The sequence below is a fragment of the Gouania willdenowi genome, chromosome 22 (genome assembly GCF_900634775.1).
Source record: "Gouania willdenowi chromosome 22, fGouWil2.1, whole genome shotgun sequence".
Lineage (NCBI taxonomy): Eukaryota > Metazoa > Chordata > Actinopteri > Blenniiformes > Gobiesocidae > Gouania > Gouania willdenowi.
Window position 1 is genome coordinate 23,492,969 of NC_041065.1, and position 23,712 is coordinate 23,516,680.

The window sequence follows — 23,712 nt, forward strand, 5'->3', positions numbered from 1 at the left end:
GATGAGTCATTCAACACTGTACATGATTCATGATAGGGGGCAATAACAAGGACCAGAAAACAGATTTTCTGCTCTCTTAGATTTGATTAAACAATTCTGATAATTCAAGAGCAAAAATATAAAATCTAATGAACAAAAAACTCTCTGCATCTGCACAATATCCTGAGAATAAAGTCAAAAGCAACACTTTTACATCAAATATGAAGGATATTAAGTCTGGAGCTTTCACATAGTAGCCGTGATAGGTTAGTGTAGGACACGTATCAAACTCAAGGCCCAGGGGCCCAAATCCGGCCCTTTGGAGCATCCAATTCAGCCCACAGGAGAAAGTAGAAATGACAGAGAAAACATGAATCGTTGTGTAAGTGAAACGCAACGTTTGCAAAGGCTCACTGTTTTCACATGATTACAGTCATTTTTAATCTTAAACTATTGGAAAACTAAATTCTTACAAAATTCCTTCAATTTTCCTCAAATTATGACCTAACATTAGCTTAAATTAAATAAAAATTGGTAACAAAATTTAGGAAATTTAAAGTGAAGATACTGTTGGAAGTGATATCTATTACCCATTGCTTGGATATAGTCGTTTTCTTTTTTTTTCTTTTACATATTTTATATTTTATGTATACGTAGAAGTGCATACTATGACACAATAATGTTAATATTCATTGGCCCACTTCAGATCAAACTGCTACGTATTTGGCCCCTGAATTAAAATAAGTTTAACACCCCTGGTGTAGAATATTAGGTTGCTTTCTGGGGCAAAAACCCCTGATTAAAATTGACAAAGCCCTTTGGATGAGAGTTAAAAATCTACAATGGAAGAAAGCGCTCAGTCCACTAATCAATACTGAGTACCAGAATTAATGGCGTCACTACTCCAGGAGAGGGCAGACTCCACTAAACCGAGCTGGATAGAATGTGTCACTATTCTCAACACCAACAGATGCCTGACACCATTATGAGTAGAGATGGGGAAAAGCTAATGAATTAGCTAAAGTCTCAGTTCTAACTCTTCTAATGAGCCTCTCAGCTACAGATTTATCTTCTAGAAAACATCCTAAAGACAGAAATTCAAATGTTTTTGAGGTATTAGCAATGCAGCACATCTCGAGGAAAAAAAATGTGAAGTAATAAAACCTTTTTAAAACAAAGTATATATAAAAAAAAGCAGGCTGATGAAGAACCAGAAAGCAAAGCCTCTGGCAGCCTGTGTTAACGTCTGAGCGTGCGTTCGATGCTACCTTGTCCGGGTGGCGTGATCGTGATGGTTTGTGCCGTGAACTCCTCGTCAAAATATCGTGTGTCTGTCTCCGAGGTAACTTGGGGCTTAAACGGTGGGACCAGCTGTTTGTGAGGACAGGAGAGACAGACATATCAGGACATCAGAGCCCACAGTCAGCTTGGGCAACAGTTATTAGTCTGATGACGATTTATATCAGGTCTATACGGTGGTGCTTTGACTCTATTGATCCCAGAGAGAATGATAGCCATGAGCCAAAATGGTGCCATAACAAGAGAATAAAACAGAAAAAAAACAACAAAAGATTTTAAGGACTCACCTTCTTCTCATAAACATCTTGCCATTCAATCCCGGCAAAGAACTTGTGCTGCATGATTTCCTTGGCATCATCAGGTCCTCCACCTAACCTGGAAACATAAGCACACAAAATTAAACCACTTTCTACTGATAGATAGAAACGTTATGTGTATTAAGTGCATTCATTGCCACTATTGCAAATATTTTACTCCAACAAGTGACCAAAAGCAAAGTAGAAACACAAGGACAAGGTTTGCTAGAGTTTCACCTTTGCATGGGATCCTTCTTTAGAAGCCCAGAGAGCAGCGAGCGTCCCTCCAGCCCGAGGGTCCGAGGGAAGCGGATGTCTTCCATCAAGATAAGTTCAAACAGCTTCTCGTGGTCCTGGTTGTAGAAAGGCAGCCTGCCGCACATCATCTCATACATCACAACGCCCAGACCCCACCAGTCCACGGCACGACCGTAGTCATTGTCTTCCAGTACCTTAAAGAACAAGTGAGAAGAAAATGCATCATTTATTGCAGATGTTTGACCCTGAATGTGCTGCTTTATATTCCTCTGCATCATCATTGCAGCATGAACTTTAGAGCTAAATAGAGCAGTGACGTAAATAAGCTGAACTTTCAAATTCACAAAACAACTGGGCTGCCCTGAGAAAAGTCAGCAGCCCAACCCCTTGGTCTAGAGTTTTGAGGCAGACTCAGCCAACACTGACTCACATCTCACATTAGGACGAAGGATTGAGTTTCCCCTCGAGCCCTACATATTTAATCATCACGGGGCCTTACGCACATAGACGCAAACAGATCAACATGCAGGCAAATTGAGGGACTCCTTAATAAGAAAAAGCAGCGGTGATCTGTCAGAATCCCGTGCTAAACCATAGTCGCACGAGAAGGAAATATTAACTCATATCATCTTAGTAACTTGCATTTTTTTTTTACATTCTTATTTTGAGGAACAATCCAGCATGCTGTGCTGTGTGAGCGGTGCAACCTGTTGCATGACTAATGCGCTGCTGTGCAGAGTTGTTTCAAGGTCCCAGGGGACATGTACTGGATTCTACCTTTCCAGACGGATGTTGAAGGTGAAATCAAGACAAGGAGAACAGTGTGTTCTCTTAAAGCCAAGGAAGCGAATTAGCTAATTTAGACCTAAAAATAGACAGTTGGGTTTAAAGGCGAGGGACGTATTACTAGAATTAGAGATGGACAAATAGGAAATGGAAGACTCTTGGAAATTAAATGGAGTAATGAGACCTTAAAAGGAACAGAACTACTCTGTGTGTGTGCGCGCGCGTGCGTATATGCGTGCACACAGTCTGTAGTGCATTGTGAGCATCGTGGAGGAGAAGTGGAAGCGCAGAGGGAGTAACGTGAAGCCGATGTGGGGCTAGGATTACTGGGCCGTCTCTATTTCCAGCGCTGCCGTCGTGTGATTCACACCGTGCGACAGCTGGGCCCGCAGCTGCCCCATATATGTAGAAGTGCACCACAGCTGTGAAGCTGCCAGGAGCCCAGGAGCCAAGCTCATCCCTCATATACATAACCAGGACTGTTTGCCTGCCTGGGGTCCAGCCCCCAAACTAACAGTTACTCTGCCCTGAAGGACCACAGGCCAGAGGATAAAAGGCGTGCACACACACACACACACGCACACACGCGCACTCGCACGCACACGCACGCTGCTGGTCCTTTAGAGCTCTGGCCTGCAAACTGCTGTTTCTTCCCAGAGTTCTGCTGTGACAGGCACCTTTCAAGCTTGTGGATACAGAATAAACCAATACCCCTTTGTATTAATATCTACAACCAAAAACTTGCAACCACAACCCCCCCCCCCCCCCCCACCTCTATGTTCCTGAAACTTTACTGGCTCCGTTTTTCTCAGCATATCCAGTTTAAGACCCATCTCCTCTTATTCAGAGGCCTCCCCCAGCAGGCCCCCCACCTCCTCACTAACCTGCTCCACTGGCAGACAACATCCCATCACTTCTCAAATGCCTTTGCACTGGATTTGGGCAAACATAGCCTTCTTTATCTCTGCTTCTTCACTCTGGAACTCATAGCAGCAGCACCTGTGACTGTGTCGAACCGACAATAAAAAAAAGCACCTTCTTTTATAACAAATCGTAATCAAAAGTGCTGTAACAACAATATCTATTCACATTAATAATATTATAATAAAGTTACTGGGTGTATTTTACTCAAAGGACCAACTGCCTAAAAAAAAAGCAGATTAGTGTCCCTCCCTCCGCTCCTCTCTCTCTCGTTTTCCTCTCCTGGGTGGAATATTCCCAGACGATACAGCATTCCTGTGCAGCACACACAACAAGGTCATTGTTTACTGCAGAACAACCTGTAACACTGCCTGGCCTCAACTCCATGGAGACGCTAGCCAGCGACCTTGTTGCCGTGGTAATGCCCCCCAATATCCCCCCCCTGCTGAGGTTGTAGCTGTCATGGGCTCCGCTGCACAGTCAAGGATCAATGAAGGCTTGAATATGCTAGAGAAGGACAGGTGGAGGAGTTTGTAGAAGATCGTGAAAGTTAAAGCTTTTTCAAAAAAAAAAAAATGGTAATTTGGAAAGAAAAAGTAAAGATCAGAATTGTGTCTGGGTAGTGATCATGTAAGTAATGTGAGATAGAGAGAGTCGGGTAGGGGACACCAAACAACAGCAGCTCCTCTGGTGCCATTCAACAGCTGTAGTCAACACTAGGTTTTTTAAAGAGACAGAAGCTCACGTTTCCTGAGGTGATGCCAGCCAATTATCCTCCTCCTCCACCCCTGATCAGAAAATTCCAATAGGAGTCTAAAAACAACGATGCAGCAACTGTGTCAACACAGGCCCCCCCACCCCAACCTCCCCCCTCCCTGGAAAAGATTTTTACTACAGGCAAAGGCAAACACAAACACTACACACACGGAAATATCCAGTTACACAGCCCACTTCACGTCATACCTGCACGCAACAGGGAGTGGCCACGCCCCTCCTCATAATACAACAAATATGAGCAGTGTGCTGTGCACACAGTACACTCATTAACTTGACTTCAGCTGCAGATTAGAGAGGCATTTGGGACAGCTGCTCTTACTTCACTCAAATGCACGTTAGTCAATGATATTTGACAACAGACACGTGCACCGATTAGTTCGGGATGCTTCGATGCAACGTGCGAGAATTCAGGATTCCTTCAGCTTCAAGACTTTTTAATGCCATTTGAAATTAAATTTAAACCGACTTCACAGTAAACACAATTAGGGAAAAAAAATGCCACAATTACATAGGGTGTCTAGTACAGACTGGCGGCCACCAAAGAAAACATACAAAAATACACAAACTTGCAGTAAAATACACACAGACAAAAAAAACTGACAAAAAAAAAATAATCAAAATCACTCAAAACACACAAGATGACTACAAAAATAGCCAGAAATCATAAATATAAATAAAACAACAAAAACAAATTTAAAAAAAAAACCATGAAGGAAAATATTCGTTGGACACTACAGACAATTTTCTTTAATTTACATTTCCCCATGCTGTTGAAAGTTGCTATAAGCATGATGCGCATCTGTACAGAGTCCCGCTGCAACTACGTCACCGTTTTGCAGTTGGTTCCACTGTCAAGATTGCGCGATGTTACGGTAAAGTATATATTTTAAAAAAAAATTAATGTTACCATTTATTTTGAAACATGAGACTAAATCCAATCATAAAATCATACTTATGTGTTAAAATGTAAGAATTTTAAAACATTAATTTAAGACATTTTAATGATAATTAAAGCCTTATTTTTAAAGTCATAAATTGAATGCCCTTTAAGACTTTTTAAGGATCCGCAGGAATGCTAGAATTAGCATGTGGCTGCTAAAGCAAGTTATTAATGAACCTTGAACCTTATTTTGTTCAATTAATTCGAGAATGAGGAAAAACTTTGAGCTGCGCACCAGCATTTCTGGCAGAAACAACAATGTTGTTTTCTTCTAATGTGTCATTGAAATCTGTTTTTTAGGGTGGAAGGCTGCTGTATATACTGCACCTCAGGTGCAAGGTACTCCGGTGTACCACAAAACGTCTTCATGGTGGCACCATCCTTGATCCCCTCCTTACACAGGCCAAAATCTGTGATCTTTATATGTCCATCTTTGTCCAGCATGAGGTTTTCCAGCTGAGAGCAAAAGAGAAACCCACACAATCAGAATTTGTGTCTTGAATGAGCAGCAGCACCAATAAAACAAATGTCCTGATGTAAAGTAATACGAGTACATGTATTTGCATGCTCACATTAACACTGGCTCTAAAACAAAAATATAATAATAAAGTCTCAGACTAAGGTTATTTTTTAAATGCAAACATAAAGTAGAAATACTTCTTTATCTTTATATTTCTTGAATTTAAAAAAATGCAGATTAATGCTACCTGATGTCTTACATATACAAATAAAATATCCCCGGAGGCCTGAAAAGAGGTGCATTGTGGACTGTCATGGCTTGATGTTGCAAAGCTTTTTATAAGCACGTCCTCTTCCTTTCACTCTTTCTCTCAGATAAAGTCACCTGGCAGCTGTAGCTCACACGTGGCCAGCAGCGCCCAGGCCAGAGTCAGCACATCCTCCAATCCTGCTACCCAAGCATTTTCAGGAGAACCCTAGCAGGCAGGGAGCTTGCCTCATAAACCCAAGGGAGAGGGGTGGGGTAGAGATGAAGGGGGCGCTATGCTGACCTGGCTGTTACAGTTTTATCAGCTGGAATTAGCAGGACTACAGATGGACTGCAGCACTAAGAACTCCTTGGAGGAACTAAGGTCCTTCTAATTCAAACCTACTATAAATCTGCACCATTAATCAGTGATGTACATGGAATACAGTCCAGAAGTTACATTTGCCTTTCACCTTGACTTGACAAAAACATTGGCACTTTGCTCCCTTAATGAAAGCACAATATAAAATATTCTTGCACCATTGTTTCACAAATATTTGAATCCCTCAGTAAAAAGTGCACAAAATGCACTCCACAAAATCCGTAGACTGATCAGTGTGAAGTAGATCAATAATCACTGTCAGCGCCTCAGCTTTAGATGGAGGAAAAACCCTATTTATATCCTGCCAAGAGAAGCAGGATTGAACCTACCTTAAGATCTCGATAAACCACATTTCTCTCAGCATGCAGATAGTCCAGTGCTAACACGATCTCAGCGCCGTAGAAACGTGCTCGCTCCTCAGAGAACACCCGGTCTCTTGTGAGATGGAAAAAAAGCTGAAAAGAGGTGAGAAATGAGTGGAATCGTGTCTCAGGAAAAAAACAGTCAAAAACCTGAACCAAGTTTGCTCTCAGGTGCACATTCACTAACTGTTTGTTGCTTACCTCGCCCCCGTTTGCATACTCCATGACAAAACATAGACGGTCATGTGTCTGGAAGGAGTATTTCAGCCCCTGCGGAGAAAAAAAGTACCTCAATACAAACATTCATGTCTGTTAAGTGAAAATTAATAATTCATAATTGGCTTAAGACATCACCTACATTTAATAGCATAATATAATCTTAATTAATGATCTAAATCACGGTACACCATTTGGGAACCACTGCATTAGAGTACCAGTAAACCCCGTTTTATGAGTTTGCTTTACATCCATCCATTCATTTTCCCACTTGCTTGCTCTTTTTTTCAGGGTCACAGGGGTCTGCTGGTGCCTATCCAGTCAGTTATCGGGCACTAGGCGGGGGTACACCCTGGGCAGGGCTCCAGTCCATTGCATAAATTTCAGCATGTTTTAAGAAAACATTGAAAACGCTCAAAGAAGCAAAGAAAACCGAATTATTTGCTTAAATTAATTAAACTATTGAGCAAAATATTCATTTGTGTATATATATTTTGATTGGCACATAATTTCACCAACCTAATCATACTTATCAATGGAAATTAAGCAAAGTTAGCTATTAAAATTATTAAACAGATTCAGGAGTTGTCGACCACTGCAGAACTAATCCAGCCAAAAGTTTAAAATCACAAAAAAAATAAATAAATAAATAACTACAACTCTTGCGTATATCTATTGTGTGTTTTTGTTGCACATTGTGTTGCCACCACCTATTACTCAATTACACCTAGAAAACAGAAAGTAGTTGACCAGAAAAGAAAGAAAGAGGGCTCGACACTACAATAGGCCCTACTCAACTGCAGCCTTTGTGGCAAAAGCACTTGAGAAGCTTCTTGGTAGAACTGCCTTCTTTTCTGAGTGAGTTCTGCTAGATGGGACTGGAGAGGCCACTGAGGATCTCTACCAGTTAAGATAGGGCCTAGTTTAGGTTTATGGAAATACTACTTACTGTCAAGAACGGATGCTTTGAATTCTGGAGGACTCTGTTCTCTGTAAGTGTGTGCGCCACTTCATCCTGGAAATAAACAACAACACACGCACATGTTACTAAGGATGAGTGACTTTGCAAAGTTCGCAAATCCAAAAATAAGATTAACCCAAAAGTTAAGTGTTTATGCAACTCAGACAATGCCAAACTCATCATATTAATGGAAATCACTCACTTTTGCTACAATAACCTCCTTTTTTAGGATCTTCATGGCATAATAGCGACCTGTGGCCTTTTCCTTCACCAGGATAACTTTTCCAAAAGTGCCTTTTCCCAGAAGCTTGAGGTATTCAAAATCGTGCATAGTCTGGTAGGTAAAAGAACAGAAAGTGACATCAAGTAAGTAAGAGCAACATTATCAAACCCAAGAAGCACTAACTACAGTAGTTGGGACACACGATCCGACTGACAACACAGGAGCATTTAAAGGCAATGCTTCACCCACTGAGCAAATTTCCACTCCTGTAATGGTTTGGCCTATATGCGGTTGTGTCTCAGTTAACCTCTGACACCGGCAGCGAGGAGAATGTAGAAAATGGTTGTGTGGTGGACATCCAATCTGGTGGCCTTGGACCTTTAGGTCAGTACGCATGTGGGGGTTGTGAAACCTAGTAGACATGCTATCTGGTGCTAAGCCACCCATGTCTGATGTTGGTGAAAGAGTAAATAAGTCAAGGTAGGTTGATGGTGAGGGTACGGCTGAGCGATAATAGCCCAAAACGTATCTCTCACTATTTTTTCTCAAGATAGCGATATACAATATAAATCTCCATATTTTCAATTTAAATAAAGTCTTAATATAGTTACATTTACTGATGCAAAATGCCACACAGGCAAACATCTGCAAAACATTGAATTCAGTTATTTATATGGTGCAAATTACAACAATAATCATCTTGTAGTGCTTATCAAAATATAAAATTCTTAAGAAAAAAACCCAACAAAACCACATGAACATGCATCAGCTACAGTGGGGAGAGTAAACATCCTTTTAACAGAAAGAAATCTCCAGCAGAACCAGGCTCAGGCTCAATATAGCGAAGTAGCGAAAGCAGCGACTCCTAAATTTAGTATTTTTATACAAAATGAATGATTAAGAAAATTACAATATCGCCTATATTGATATATTTTTTATTTTCCAAATTAGAAATATATCTAAAATCTCGATATATTGCCCAGGCCTAGGTGAGGGCAGCTGACTCAGCAATCTATCAACTGTAAAATGGATTTGTAAATGGTCCCATACCACTTTGAGCCTGGGTTTGGTCAGGTAGGCCTCCATGTCCATGGGGTATGGAGAGGAGTCCATCATCTCCTCCTCTTGTTTCTGTAGGCCTTCAGCCACTGCTTCGATGGCTTTGGTCCATTCTTCCCTGAGGAGGGACAGAAGCAGCAGAGATTACATTAGCCCATTACATTTGGCACCATACACATTTAACAGCCTAGACACGTAATTATTCTCTAAGACAATTAGAAATGTAATCAATTTCCCCAAAACACAGCCTGAATACAGTATTTTCAATCAACATTAAAACATTTAGCAATGAAATTGATTTGTGGTTTAAAAGTGCTGTGAACTTCTGCTTGCCTCTCCTCGGGGGTCTCCACGTGGAAGGTGCGCTCGATGACAGTGGTCCACTGCAGGCAGCGAATGATAAATGTGTTGGGTTTGGGCCTTTCTGTCTTCATCAGCTGGCACTCTGACCACAGCCAGGGAGAGAGAAGGGGGATGAAGAAGAGAAAGGCAGCCAGTGTGCGATAGAGCAGCAGAGAGGGACAGAGCCACGGTTACAACCATTTATCTTTATTGCCACCCTAACAAACGCTGTCGGCTAATTTGAGGAAGCACAGGTGCACTTTGGTGGAAGATCCCACTTTGATTCCTCACTTGTCAGCCATTTTAAAATATTTCATTAGTTCATTAACCAAGTACTATGGCATTGGGAATTGTGTTTTAAATTAATCGATACATTCATTCATGAGGATGTACTCGGCTTTAAACATATCCCCTCTATTCCAGATGGGCTCGAATTTATTAGCTTATTTTAGTAAGTAAAAGCCCATGAGCTTCACACCATTACAGCACATAAAAATCATCCTCTCAGGGTGGTCTGTTTGCATCGTTTAACTGGGGTCCTCTACCAGAGACCTGGGAGTCTAAGAAACCAGTGGCGATACACAACCCTAATAATTATTAGGAACGCAACTTCAGCCGTGATAGCAACAGCTGTTAGCAAATAGTTAATCACTAACCGTGGAGGTGGCTTTGGTTAATAATTGGTTGAGCTGTCTCTCTGGTTTTTTTGTAGTTTAACAAACAAAAGAGAGAATATGAATAGTAATAAATAACTGTTTAATTGTCCAATTAACATTTTTTTTCATTTCTGAATTGAATTTTTGAACTCTTTAAATTTGAAATATGTTTCACCACATGAAAAGTATAAAATCAATAAATACAAAATTATATAAATCAACGAAATGTGTGTTGCCCCAAAATAAACGCCACAATCTTTTAATCAATCTATGTATCTATCTATCTATATCCTAAACTGGTCACTCTGTGGCGCACTGGTGAGCATTGCTGCCTCTCAGTGCAGGGATTGTGGGTTCAAGTCCCATTGGTTGCCCCCAACTTGTCAATTGGTGCCCTATCCTGGCACTTCTCTTTCCTTTTATACAATTTATCAAATAAACTTGTAGAAAATGTATCTGTCCACCCTCCTTCTGGAGTTAATTTTTGTCTTGTAAGCAGTTTCTAAACAATTGCTAACAGCAGCCTAATAACTGACTTTGCAGCGAAGATTTCCATCTGCACCTACTTCCCATTAACATCTGTTCCCAAATGAAACATGTCAGCAAATGTGTCAGAAAAGTGACACAAAATGGCTTCCATCTGATAGATGGGAGACTCGGAGTGGACCACCACTGAGATCCAACATGGCTCCACTGGGGTGGATATGTAATCCAGCTGCAGCAGCCCCGTCAGCAGCGTCGTACCATGTGTCCTCTGCGGTGCGGTCGCATTGGTGACAAAAAAGCAAAGCCGTCGCTGATAAAGACGGAGCCCCAGAGCGGAGCCCAAAAAAATACTTGAAATCAGGCGGCTAATAGCGCCAATAACTCAAGAGCGTTGGGGAGGAAACATTTTGTTAAACAAACAGTATGCTGTCTAATTGCTGTGTTCAGTCATCTGCGCAGCTTATCGCAGCAACTTTGTCTGACGGGGAGACTGAATAAGCTGGGCTGCTTTGGGCATTTCGTCACTGTAGTGTTCTGTGATGCTATAGAAATCAAACTGTTTGGTGAAGAAACAGAGGGTATGACAGATCATTTATCAAACTGAGGGACAGCTAATTTTTTAATAGAGACATTTGGAAAGATTAAAAAATAAAGTGTTTATTAAATATTTTTTTTTTTTTTGAAATTGTTAAATTGTTTACTTTTTTAAAAGCTTTGGGTTTAGAAATTTTGGTCACACTTTATTTGAAGGGGTATACACAAGGCTGACAATAAGTTGTCATTATTATGACATGACACCTGTCATTAGCATGAATAAGGTGTGACGAAGGCTGTCATTAAGTGTTGTTGGCTAAATTAGGACACCTTTGGAGCTATGTTGGCATTTTTTGGGTTAGGGGTTCGGGCAATGGTTCTCAAACTTTTTTAGGCCAAGTACCCCCTTTCTCTTATTTCAGAATCCAAGTACCCCCTTTGTCCGACAACATTTTGATCAGAATATTATGAAAAAATAACTATAGAGCATAATGATGGAATGAACGAGTGATAACACATATTTTAAAGAATGCCATTGTAAATAAATGGAATGAAACCATAATTCGTGCCTCCTAAATGGATTTATTTCTACAGTTTTTATCGTTTCCTGTTGTCTCATGCCTATTTTCAGTTCATGTTCTCATCAAAAGATCAGTTGCTGCATCAAAATTATGATTATCATTTCAAACTAAAAAATAAACATTATAAAACCCTATATTTTTAATGCTTTTGCTTGTTAATTTTCCAACAACGTACTGTCAGCCTAAAACTTGAAGTTAAGTGTTACCAAACTTAACACTTCAATTTCTAACATTATCACAAAGCATCAACATCTTTAACTGTATGATGCAAGACCTACAATTCAGAGGTTTGATGAGCAAAAATATGATGTAATTAAACTTTGTGATGATCCTGAGGTGTATTGTGTATTGCTATCAATTCATACATTAAAAGGAGATAAGATATATATGACGCAAACTCAGCTGAACAGTGAAATATTCCTCCAGATGTACCAGTTAACGGTTTCAAATAAAAAAGTAAATCTGCATTATCTATTTGGCTTTTTATTGAGGACTGAGTCCGATTTGATAGAGATGCAAACAGTCTTGAAACACATCTACAACCAAATGTCATGGTAAGACAGCATCCAACAAAAAGTACAAACATTGTTACTCACGAGCAACAGAGAAGTTATTTAAGGGGGTTTCCAGCTGATCGACATCTTGAGGTCGCTCTTTGTAGCCAATGAATGTACCATCGCTCTTAAGGAGAAAATACCTCGGCCTCCAGGTCTTGATGTATTCTCCTGAAACAAGAAAGAGATTGTAAGGGCAATGGAGTCATAAAGACTCAATTGAAAAACAAACCGATGATGCTATTGACTTACAAATGAGGCCATTTAACATGCTTTGAGGTTTTATAAAAGCTGAACAATGAACAACTCTCTTGTTCACGATGTGGTTTCATTGATTAATGACCCAACTCTTATTTGTCTCTTCCAATTCCCACTAGGTAGAAGATCTAATTACTCTGATGTTAACCAGCACTCATTTAAAATACCCTCTTATTGTCTTATACTAGGTCAAAAACAGGTTTGCTAGAAGTAAAGACTATTTCTATGGTCCAGTGTGTTCACTTCAGTAGAAAGTTAGTTAAGAAAGTTCTTTTATTTATGAACAGTGATTTTCAGCCAGGGTGTCGGTATAAATGACTGACTGTGTAGTAGTGTTAACTTGAGATTGAAATAAATAAAAGATTAATTTACGACTATGGAGAAGCCTTTAGACTTTGTAGTGACATGCAGTGTAATTGACCCTCCATGGCAGTAGGTGGCAGTGATGGCTTACCGCAGGACTTTTTAACAGGTGCTTTAAAGAAGAAGCATTCTTTTGAATAATGTAATTAACAAAGCTGCAAGCTACAACTGATTTGCAAATGTGTTAATCTTTTGCAGAACATTATAACCCACTCAATTTTCAAAATACGAATTTCAAATTGATTACCAACTATTAGCAAAACCTGAAACTCCTTTTCATAAGTATTATGCTCCAGCCAAACATCCAATCGTGTGTGTCCATCTTGAAACAACAGCATCCGACAAATGCATTCATCTCAGTCATACAAAACTCAATTTATTCTTGTGATGCTTCAGGAAACATTGTGCCAGATGTTGTACAGACGCGTGAAAAAAATGGCTCGGATACCATAACAAGGCAGCGGCACACAGTGGAGTGGAACTTGAATATTTATATAGAAAACTGTAATTTATTTTTAATTACGGAGCTGCGTATTAACCCCATGCAGAGCCGCACCAAGCTGTCCCTAATTGTCCTATTTCCTCGAACAGAGAAAATGTGGTGCGTGTGTGTTTTTGTCAGAGTGTAGTGTACATGTGTGTGAAATAGAGAAGTTTGAGATCTGTTAATATGAGCTTCTTCAAATAAGCACTGCTGACCGATGAAACTAAAAACAGACCAGACAGTGCACAGCAAACATCAGCTGCTAATTGCTTTCCAATTTAGTCCACATAAATTATTAAATTAGAACACATGAATTAGTAACACTGGCTGAACACCACTTTTCAAGATTCCTCAATTATGCCATTTCAGAATGATGAACATCCACTTTTCACCATTTTAGTAAAACAAAAACAAAAGCATCAAATTTATTGGGGAGAGTTCACCATCTGGTCTCCCAAATAAAAATGGGAGAAGAATTAGATGTATGGGAAAAACAATCATTCTCACAAAGTTGACCAGAAAAGAACAAAACTTCACCCAAGCTTCAAACTTGTGCCACAGATTACGACAGCGAAATATCTTTTCCTCAGCAACATACACTGTAGTTCTCAATCCACACTCACAGCAGATGTCCAATACGTTGATACATTTTTCATCATGGCAGGAGGAGGAGATTTTTCATTTTGCTTTTTGTAGAGTAAGCATTTACACACCAAATACTGTATAGCACACTTAAAAATTTACTAGACTTGAACCGCCATTACAGAGCCGCCATCACTGCATTTACGCAACGTTGAGCAAAGGACCTGTGTAATGGTTTACCTGGAATATATCTAGACAGGACATGGTTTTCAGAATTTATAATGTTAACATTTTCTGTAACATGTCATTGGTCTGACCTATAAAACTCTTAAAGAAGGTTGAAAGTTTTGAATGTTTGAGATAGCATAACCTTGACAGATGACAAATATTTGGGGTTTTCTTTTCCTTCTTTTGGTGGGGCAGAGATTACCAATAGTGCTTTTATTGTAGCGGTTCTCAAAAACCGGCTGTTGGACAGCCCCTGTACCACTTAAGCGACTGTCATTCCAGTGCATTTATAAAAGAGTGATTCTCTGGTTATTTCTAGGTCACAAATGTGTCTGATTTGTCGATTAAGTTTAAACTTGAATGTGGGAATGAACGTTAGCAGACTTTTGCAGTAGAATATTACCACCCTAGCGAATGAGTCAATGAAATATCCTATCCATCTAATCAGAGCAGTACCAATGGCAATGAATGAGGACGTTGACAAAGATATATTCCCTAGGTATCTGGGCAGTCCTGATTTGAACCAAAAAACTATCTAAAAGACACCATACATACATACATAGATAGACATCACATAAGCCAAGATACAGTAACTCAATTGATACATATAAGCCTGTGATTGTTAAAATGCATTAACACTGACTAACTGTTCACCAGGTTAAAATGTGCTCTTTTCAAATGTATTGTTTTTTGCACCTTTCAGCAGCTGAGGAATGCTCTACCATGCAGCGAAACCTGGTTAGGATAGGCATGTCCTGGATTTTAACTTCCCAGTACAAAGATTGGACTAAGTCGATTAGGTTCAAATATGTGTTGAATATGAAACTTCAAAGCATCAGTGATGCAGCTGGGAAGCTCTTGACCAAAAACATTTGTTGTGACCAATTGATGACGATAAAAAGGGTATTAGAAGGAATATTCAATGAAATTTCTCCTGACGATAGCAGACTTGAGCCAATGCTGAGGGGACAGTATGTGCACAATGCAACGACAACATAATGAGTCCCCTACCTGACACTGTGACACAGGCTGAGTAAACTTGGAAGTTGTGCAGGCAGAGCAGCCAGTGATGGGGGGGTTGCAAATATACTGAAAGGCATTAAAAATGCAACATCGAGTTGTTTCTATAATTTTGTGATTATATTTAACCATATCAATAAAATAATATACACAATTTCAGAATGGACAAACAGCCGTGAGCATAAAAAAATATTCTAGATCACACGTGCCAGTAATGTGTGTGTCCGCAGTTTGCCGCCAGAAATGCCTTTACCCATTGTGGCATTGATGTGACATGATCGTTGAATTTGATCACACTCGGCCAACAGTGCATTTGGGAGCTCCTAATTAGTTGTGGGTGGGTGATTCTGCTGACGTAATTGTCGATGTAGAACATCCCAAAGATGTTCGATGGGGGTGATATCGGGTGTCAGAATGTTTTCGGTGGTCAGACAGTTCTGAGTGATCCTGGCTGCTACACTTCCAGCAGTCAGCATGACCAGTTGTGGCATGTTTGCTTTAGACAAACTTAAAAAAAGAAATGTAGGCGTTTTATAGCCAGGGGTTCCACTTGAGAACAAGCAAACATGTGTTTTTGATCTCACGCTTCACTTTGTGGATTAATTGAGTTGCTAAGCTATCAAATTTCTGGTCGTGCCATGTGCACACACCAACAGGGACATTGAGTTTTTCCTCAGGAGAAATTGACTACTACTCTACATTGAATTCTATAAACACAACATGTTGCAAATTTGGGCTTGTTGCATTTTTAATGCCTTTTAGCTATAAGACTCCAAAAAAAGAAGTCGTGGTTACAACACTCTGCATGTATTATGTGTATAGATTGACTGAGATACTCGGTGGCACCATGTAAAATCACACACTTTAAATGTATTGATGTTTGGAGTAAAAGCCTGTAATTAAATCATTATCCTCCTTAGTCTGAAAATGTGTCCATTTGGAGCAAAGGGATGTAATGAAGAACTGGTATTGTTGTGGCTTTAAACATTAACTCTCATCTGAATCATAAAGTCCTCTTTTAAGATGAACTTTTCATCAGTTCATGAAGGATAAGGTTGAGATACAGTACATGCAGGCATGTGAAGAAAAGTTTTGGCATTTTTTCCGGAATAAAAGCTTTTCAAACACAAGTTAAGAGAGATGGCAGACATGTGGCTCAAATCAACAAAAACAGAGAAAGGACAGAAGAAGAGCGTTCTGACATAAGATGAAGGATGAGGCAAGAGGAAAGAATGAGAAAGCTATGCTGTGTGTGAAGGCTCGTGCTGAATGGAGTCGTAGTGAGACAGATCACTGCATATGTTCTCCACATATGTAGGACTGTAAATCGAGTGTGTGTATGAGCCATGCACAGTGTGCACGTCTGTGTGTGTGTATATGGGAGAAGCTGTCAGGGCCTGATAGAGTGTCTTTACATGACAAGCAGCTGCTGAGGGCTAGGATGTGCGCAGGGTAAAGTGGAAAATAATGAACTTACAACCGCTGCCAAACATAACAGAATTCATCTTTATTTGCCAACTGCTGCTTGGCCTTGTGTGTAACAGCACCATCGTGTCAGAACCATGCCCTCTATCCTCAACAGAAACATACAGTACATGCCTACAGCAGGGCACAGGTACATAAGAGAGAACAGGTTTTGCCACGGTGTTTATAAAATCAGGGGCATGAAACGTTTATGCATATTAGATTTAGCCGCAAAACAATGGGCGGCTAAAAAGTATTAGCGTCATAAGGAGTGAATCATTGTATTATGTATTTAGACAGGCAACATCACAATTTTAAAAGGTTTGCCCAAACCCTCACAACACATTATTGCTTTCGCTACCTTACTTGCAAGGAGACACATCCTTCTTAAATGGACTCACACAGCATCACCTCACACAATAGATGGATCCAGGAAATATTATAATGTGTGAATGAGTTACTACAGACATTTCATAAAATCTGGCAGTCTTTTTTAATATCTATGGACTCCTGACAACTGAGCTGTTTTTTTTTTTCCTCATTCTGTTTTACATATTATTAACCCCTCCCCCCCGTTTTTTCCCTTTTAATATTTTATGCATTTTCTTCCTTTCTCTTTGTATGTAGATATATCAATATACAGTGTGTGTGTATATATATATATATATATATATATATATATATATATATATATATATATATATATATATATATATATATATATATATATAGTCATTGTTTTTTTTTGCTATATTCTCTTATCAGTCCCCACGTGTCGATGCCTTATAATCTTCAATTTTTTTTTGTCTGTTGTGTGAATGAGTGTAATTGTTTGTACCGTTTGTAAGAAAGGTTTATTTACCAATGCATCAAGGTCGTTCTTGATGTAAGAACAGTCACTGCCATGCATCATTGATGTTATTTCCTTGTACTCGCTCCTTTCATATGTAAAAAATCCTCCATCCATTTTTAGACCCACTTGTTCCACTATTTCAGGGTCGCAAGGTGTAAAAATCAATTAAAAAAATCATTTAAAAAAAAAAAAGAAAGAAAATTTCACCTGATTCAATGCACTGAAAATACATTATGATGTATTCTTCTTTTCAAACCGTATAATTTTTTATGTATAAAAATAAAAGCGGGCAGTTACAGTATGTCCTCTTAAAGGAGCCTAAAAATGAGCAAACTGTGGATTGCTTTTGACAGAGAGGGAGGGAGAGTGACAGAGGTTAGTCGTCGTCTCTTGAGGAGCATCCTGTTTCATTCATCTCTATGTGACAGTGAAAGGAATGCAGAGGTCCCAGCTGCTGAGGTTTGTTGGCTTTTAATAAGACACATCTCCTAGCATTAATCAAGCAGACCCTGAAAGAGAGGCCACAGTGTCCTAGAACTGTGCCCAAACAAATGGCTTCATTGCCCCTTTCCTTCCTATGTTGCTTCATTTCTAAAACAGAGGACCACCACCTCAGTCCTGAGCTATTAGACAAACCGTGCACACACAGTCACATGGATAGTGGCTCAATGATCTCACACAGAGTAAGGGGAACTAAATAAGAGGGTCAGACAAAATGTGCCCCTCAGTGCCCACACCCAGTGGTTGGACTTCCTGAGGGCTGCTGTTGGGTTTTGTCCCCGTCTGGCCATTCATGGTTTGGGGATGTGAGGAGCAGAGCCAGTGCTAACTGCATGAACTGTGCTTGTGTGGGTGTCTATGTTTTTGAGTGGTGAGAATCGGATGAGAAGTGGGGGGGTAGGCGGAGGTTGAGGATTAGGGAATTAGAACTCCAAAGCGAGCGAGGAGGAAAAAGGGGGGCTTTGCCTTTTGTTGGTTTTTCCTCAGTCGCCCCCGCCATCCCTTTGGCCCTTTTCTGCCGGGTTCTGCCTATAAGCTGCAGCTGCGGCCTACTACCGTGTGCCCTGCATCTCAATGAACCATGAGCTGTCTGCTCCAGCGGAAAAGAGGCTCCCTGATGCGGGGTTCACCAAGGAGCTCCAAGTATCCACTCTCGGCCTCCACAATCTCAGTGCTCCTGTAACTGTCATACAGCTCTAAGATAAGGCAGCATCAGACTCACAGGGTACCCCATTCAGGAATTTAGTCCATCTCCTTTTCTGACTTTAGACTATCCATTTTTGGCCACACTCTCTCCTATGCAGCTGGATGGGGGGTGGGGGGTACCGCCACTGCCAAGGCTTTGGCAGCAGCATCAACCGGTTGTATTGAAGGGCCACCCCAGCTTCCAGTTGAGCCCTCACTGCCTCTTCCTCTATCCCCCCCTCTCCATGTCACTGGGGTTGCTGCTGCTACACTAACTTAAAAAAAGCAAGTGTTGGGGGTGCGATAGAGGCTGCCCCTCTTTCTCACGCTCGTAAGAAAGCCCTCACTTCTTCTCTATGGTGAGTGACACCTGCTGATTACCATAGAGACACTGTGGGAAGTGCCCCCTGCCACAGTGGGTCTGGGATTTGCCCCCACATCTTTAGTAAACAAGAAGTCCACGGATTAGTTAACCAACTTACTGCACAACAAACAAACTTGCATTGTATGAAGCAAATTTGCGTCAATGAACTTTTAATGATCGAGATGATATAAAAACGCTAATAATGAGTCGTCATCATTTTTAACTCCATTTTTTAAATATATTTGAGTTTGTTACATATTAAATAAAATGTACAGTTTGTGCAACAGAATCAAAACATGACCATCACCAAATTGAGGATACAGTAAACTCAAAATTAATAGACAGCTTAGCATCTTGTTTTTGCCTCCCCGCCCTGAATTAGGGAGAGGTGCCAGTGATGTGGTTGATGTTAAAGACTGGGAGCTTTTTCTGGTCCAGAGCCACTTCCGCCATGGGCCTGATTTGTCAGGAGGGTTATTATCCTAGCAACAGGATGGTGGGGGATTGTATGCTGGAAGTTTTTGTCTGTGTCTGTGTGCATGTTTCGACTGAGGGATGGTTGAGTTTGTGGAGTATGTGCATGGGGTGCATGGAAAATGGCAAACAAGCCCAAAAAGGAAGAAAAAGAACTGCAAAAGGACAAGTGAATAACCACACGTATAGACACAGAAAGCAGACGAGAGCATTAGAGGCAGAGAGCGCTGCTAAGCACCACAGTTGTGGCGAGCAGGCGGGCTCTGCACAGCAAAGTAAGCACACAGCAGGCTCATCATGAGGCAAGGCTGAGGTTGAGGTGGCACCTTCATCAGCTTCACTGTGCCCCCCCATCATGCATGCTGCCAACAGCTGCATCTGAGTAATTTACTTCTCTCCACCACATTGAACAGGAAAACTGCTTCTCATTAACCAGCACAGGGGGGTCTATGCTGACAGCGATGTGTCCAGACAGTGCAGGTTTCCTGGTGTGACACCCTCTGCTACTGGACGCTGCCTTAAGGGGCTCGACTCCAGGGTCTGTCAGACACCACAGCGACAACTACTGGTGATTCTTTAGCATGAGTTACAATTTGGATTTTCTCTAATCTTTCAGGATTTTTTTTATTTACTATTATCTACACTTTCAAAAATAATTTTTTTAAAGTTGGGTTGGTATTGTGTCTACTTTTAAGTATAAATGTGTTACTTGGAGCAATTTCATTCAGGCAGCATGTCCAATTCAAGGAATTCACACTTTTTGAGGAATTCAAGTGAAAAATCAGGTGACTTGGTTGGCATCAGTGGTGAAATGGTTTGAAATTACACAAACTGATTCCGTAGACGTCAGTAGTGAAATTCACTGGTATTGTGTTGTATTATAGAAACAATTAAAATGACTGGATGCGTTTCTTTTGACTGTGAGTGTACAAAAGCAACAACTAAAACTGTTTTTTTTTGGCTTCCTGTTCGTAGGAACTTTGCCCAAAGCTAAGACGTTATCCAGAACAGTTGAGTGGTTTGGTTAGCCAACAATCCCCCTTGTACAGCAAACAACTTAAAGGCTCCTACAGAAGTTTAGACTAGCAAGATGTGCAGTACAACCAACATGAAACAATAACTCAAACTTTTTCCTGCATCTATTCACAAGCCTCTTCCCTTAACAGTTCAGAGACGATCACTAGTTGTCATCGAAGCATGTTACGTTGGCAAAGAAATGTGTGACTCAGGACCTCAATGTACAGTACTAATGTGCTAATGCTGTAGCAAGGGGTAGCCAGCCAACCACTCCTTGCGTTTAAAAAGCCAGACTTTGCAAGAAAGGAGATTCTGCAGCTTTCCCTATTTCTTAATTTCTTTTTTTTAATTGTTGTAGTGTTGCTAAGAAATTGGAGACAGGTGTGGTTTGTGTTATTCCCTCTACCAAGGAGGTTATGTTTTTGCCTGCGTTTATTTATTTGTTAGTTTGTAATAAGCCTAACTCAAAAACTAACGGACTGAATTTGATGACATTTTCAGGAAATATCCGAAATGGACAAGTGATTAGAAAATCCATATCTCATCATTGGCAAAATTTCGTGAGGTGTTCATCGCTTCTCATGACCCCATGTAAACTACACGATGCACGACACACGATCTAGCAGAGACTCACACAATCCCACAAAATAGACGCACGAGTCGAAAATCGGCTCAAAATGGGCCAAAAATCGCATAGTGTATGCCCGCCTTAAGCAACTGACTGATCTTGATTTATTTTTCAACATGTTTTATTTTAATTATAAAATCTTTATTTTATAAATATTTTATTTAATAAATAATTGGAGAGGGGTTGAGCTACAGCTCCTCTACACTCAGGTTCTGCAGCTGAACCCTCTTGGAATAATGAAATATAATAATAAAAAAAAAAAAAATCATAATGATTAGTCAATAAACTGATTGATCTTAAGGATATTTGACTTAGGCATGTACGGTTGGTTCCTTTATCACCCCATCAAGTTCATTCGGATCTGGAAGAAAACCACCATTATGGGTAAACCAACAGATTCTCCAAATATCTTTATAACATTTAGGTGACAATATAATACGGGGGGACTGCTATCGTGTGTCAGAGGTCTGCACTCTCAGAGTGCCTTGCCTCTAGTTTCTAATTCTATTCCTAGGTAGAGGTTAGTAAACGGATTTGGCGAAAGCCTAATAGGAAAAGTGCATCTCCCATCTCTTACCTCTTGTTCCTGCCACATCACGAATAAGAACAAAGTCCTCTGTTCTTGTGAACCATGCAGAGGCCTTCAACAATGCTTCTTTTAAGAATACCTAACGGAGCATACTAATAGACAACTGATTTAAAGGAGGTTGTCAGTGTAAATGAAAAGTTTGCATATAAATAGTTGTCAGTTCATAACTTCCTTATCCTTAGCACCCTGTGACTTCCCCGTCTCATTATCACTTTTTCCTGAACCGCCAACAAGGTTTTGCTTATGAGTGTCCTTCATCCAATCAGGGACTAATCAGCTGTCGAGCACCAGAGCAGTCCACAAGGGGTTTCAGCTATGGCACGTCTCACACATCTATCAGCACGGTCCAGGCCAACAAGGGTCACTGAACAATGTTCTGGGAACATCACGACGACGCTGCTCAACTTCTGTTTCTCTGTTAGGCCTTTTATCTTCTCACTCGCCATCTCTACGGCCATGGTCTCTGCTCTGTCCTTCCTTCCCTCCTTTCACCCATCCCGTCATGACTCAGAGCCAGCTGAGCGTGCATCCAAGCTCAACAGTTTTTGTGGCCTTCGTTAGCCTAACGAGGGGGCTGGCTCTTTATACTTGTCAGGGAGCAAATGAGTCAAACAAACAAGAGGCAGGGAAAAGGGGAGGACAAGCATGCGCTGTCCTGCTTAAACTCACTGGGTTCTTGGCCACAATGCTTCCCTAGAAACTCCGGGATCACACAATCTGCCTCTTTGGTGTCTGGTGATGCATTGGCTTTAATAGCCACTTTAGGACAACACACTTGGAAACGACATACCACGCCGTTTGGCTTTTGTGGCCACTAGAGGCCGTAAGCACATTCAAAGTGTGTGGGTGCGTCCTACAAAGGATATGAAAGCAAAGTATCATTTGGGGACACATAACAACTGGGTACGATAGTTACAATGAAGTAACTGTATTTTTGGAAGAATTACTTGCCATGTGGCCTGTGCAATAATGGCACTGGGTAAGGTTCTGCTGGCAGGGCATACGGAGCATGCACTTCCTGCAAACATTTGCATTATGTATTTCTGAACACACACAGCTCAGCCTTCTCAGCAGCTTGCTTACAAAGAGAATACAGAGGAGTGCCTGGAACAAATGTAAGAGCACTTCAAAGATGACACTATAGAGTTATTATAGCAGATTAACACCAGTGGAGGTGATGAGTTGCAAGGCAAAATACTTCCTATACTTTCTCTTGTGGAATCTTACCACAGTTTCCATGTGTAATCCAAAGATGACTAATCAGAATGGAATTAATGGGTGAGTTTGAGTGCTACAACTATGTTTAGCTGATACATGCAGCCGACCCATTGTGAAGTTTAATCATTATGAAGAGTGCATAAATGAATGCTACTGAAAGGTCACTCTAACTTGGTGCATTTTATAAAGCCCTAAAAGGAGTATTTTAATCTGTGACCAGGTCCATGGAACACACACACAGTACTGTTTGTGGTCTCTTCTTTATAGATGAATAAATTGGTGTTTTGAGTGCAAACAAGGGAGTAATGAGCATGGAGAACACACTTAAAGGCTGTATAACCCATTTATTATCACGCCCACATGGACATTTGAGTTGCTTGGGTGGTGCCCAGTGCACAGAAACCTACACTAAAGGTGCAGGCTGGGAAAATAGTTGTTGGGTTTAAGCTACCACATTGAGGTGATGGACAGTGAGACGGGGCTGCAGTAGGTTCACCTTCTGTGCAGTGACTCTGGGGCGAAGCTTGTGTGACAGTGAAGTGACACTAAAAGCCTCTCTGTCAAGAAAGTAGGAGAACGCCCTCTGATCAAAACACTGAGGCTCTGGGTGACATTTCACAGGGCACAGCTGCTGGCCAGCGACAGCATGCCAACTCACTATCCTTCA

At 40.7% G+C, this 23,712-nt stretch overlaps 1 protein-coding gene across 4 annotated transcripts in view; it reads right to left on the minus strand.

Annotated features, from left to right (window-relative positions):
- The window catches only part of akt1 (v-akt murine thymoma viral oncogene homolog 1), a 39,171-nt gene that overhangs the window by 1,926 nt on the left and 13,533 nt on the right, over positions 1–23,712 (minus strand). For 3 of the 4 annotated variants that reach the window (XM_028438217.1, XM_028438218.1, XM_028438219.1), the window contains exons 3-12: positions 12,361–12,489; positions 9,499–9,610; positions 9,157–9,283; positions 8,086–8,217; positions 7,872–7,937; positions 6,908–6,976; positions 6,674–6,799; positions 5,584–5,712; positions 1,812–2,026; positions 1,566–1,653 (exon numbers count right to left, since the gene is read on the minus strand). In XM_028438217.1, coding sequence (XP_028294018.1) covers positions 1,566–1,653; positions 1,812–2,026; positions 5,584–5,712; positions 6,674–6,799; positions 6,908–6,976; positions 7,872–7,937; positions 8,086–8,217; positions 9,157–9,283; positions 9,499–9,610; positions 12,361–12,489 — 1,193 coding nt within the window. Of the gene's footprint in view, positions 1–1,247; positions 1,351–1,565; positions 1,654–1,811; positions 2,027–5,583; positions 5,713–6,673; positions 6,800–6,907; positions 6,977–7,871; positions 7,938–8,085; positions 8,218–9,156; positions 9,284–9,498; positions 9,611–12,360; positions 12,490–23,712 lie in introns of all 4 variants that reach the window. The other variant, XM_028438222.1, reaches the window with a different exon arrangement.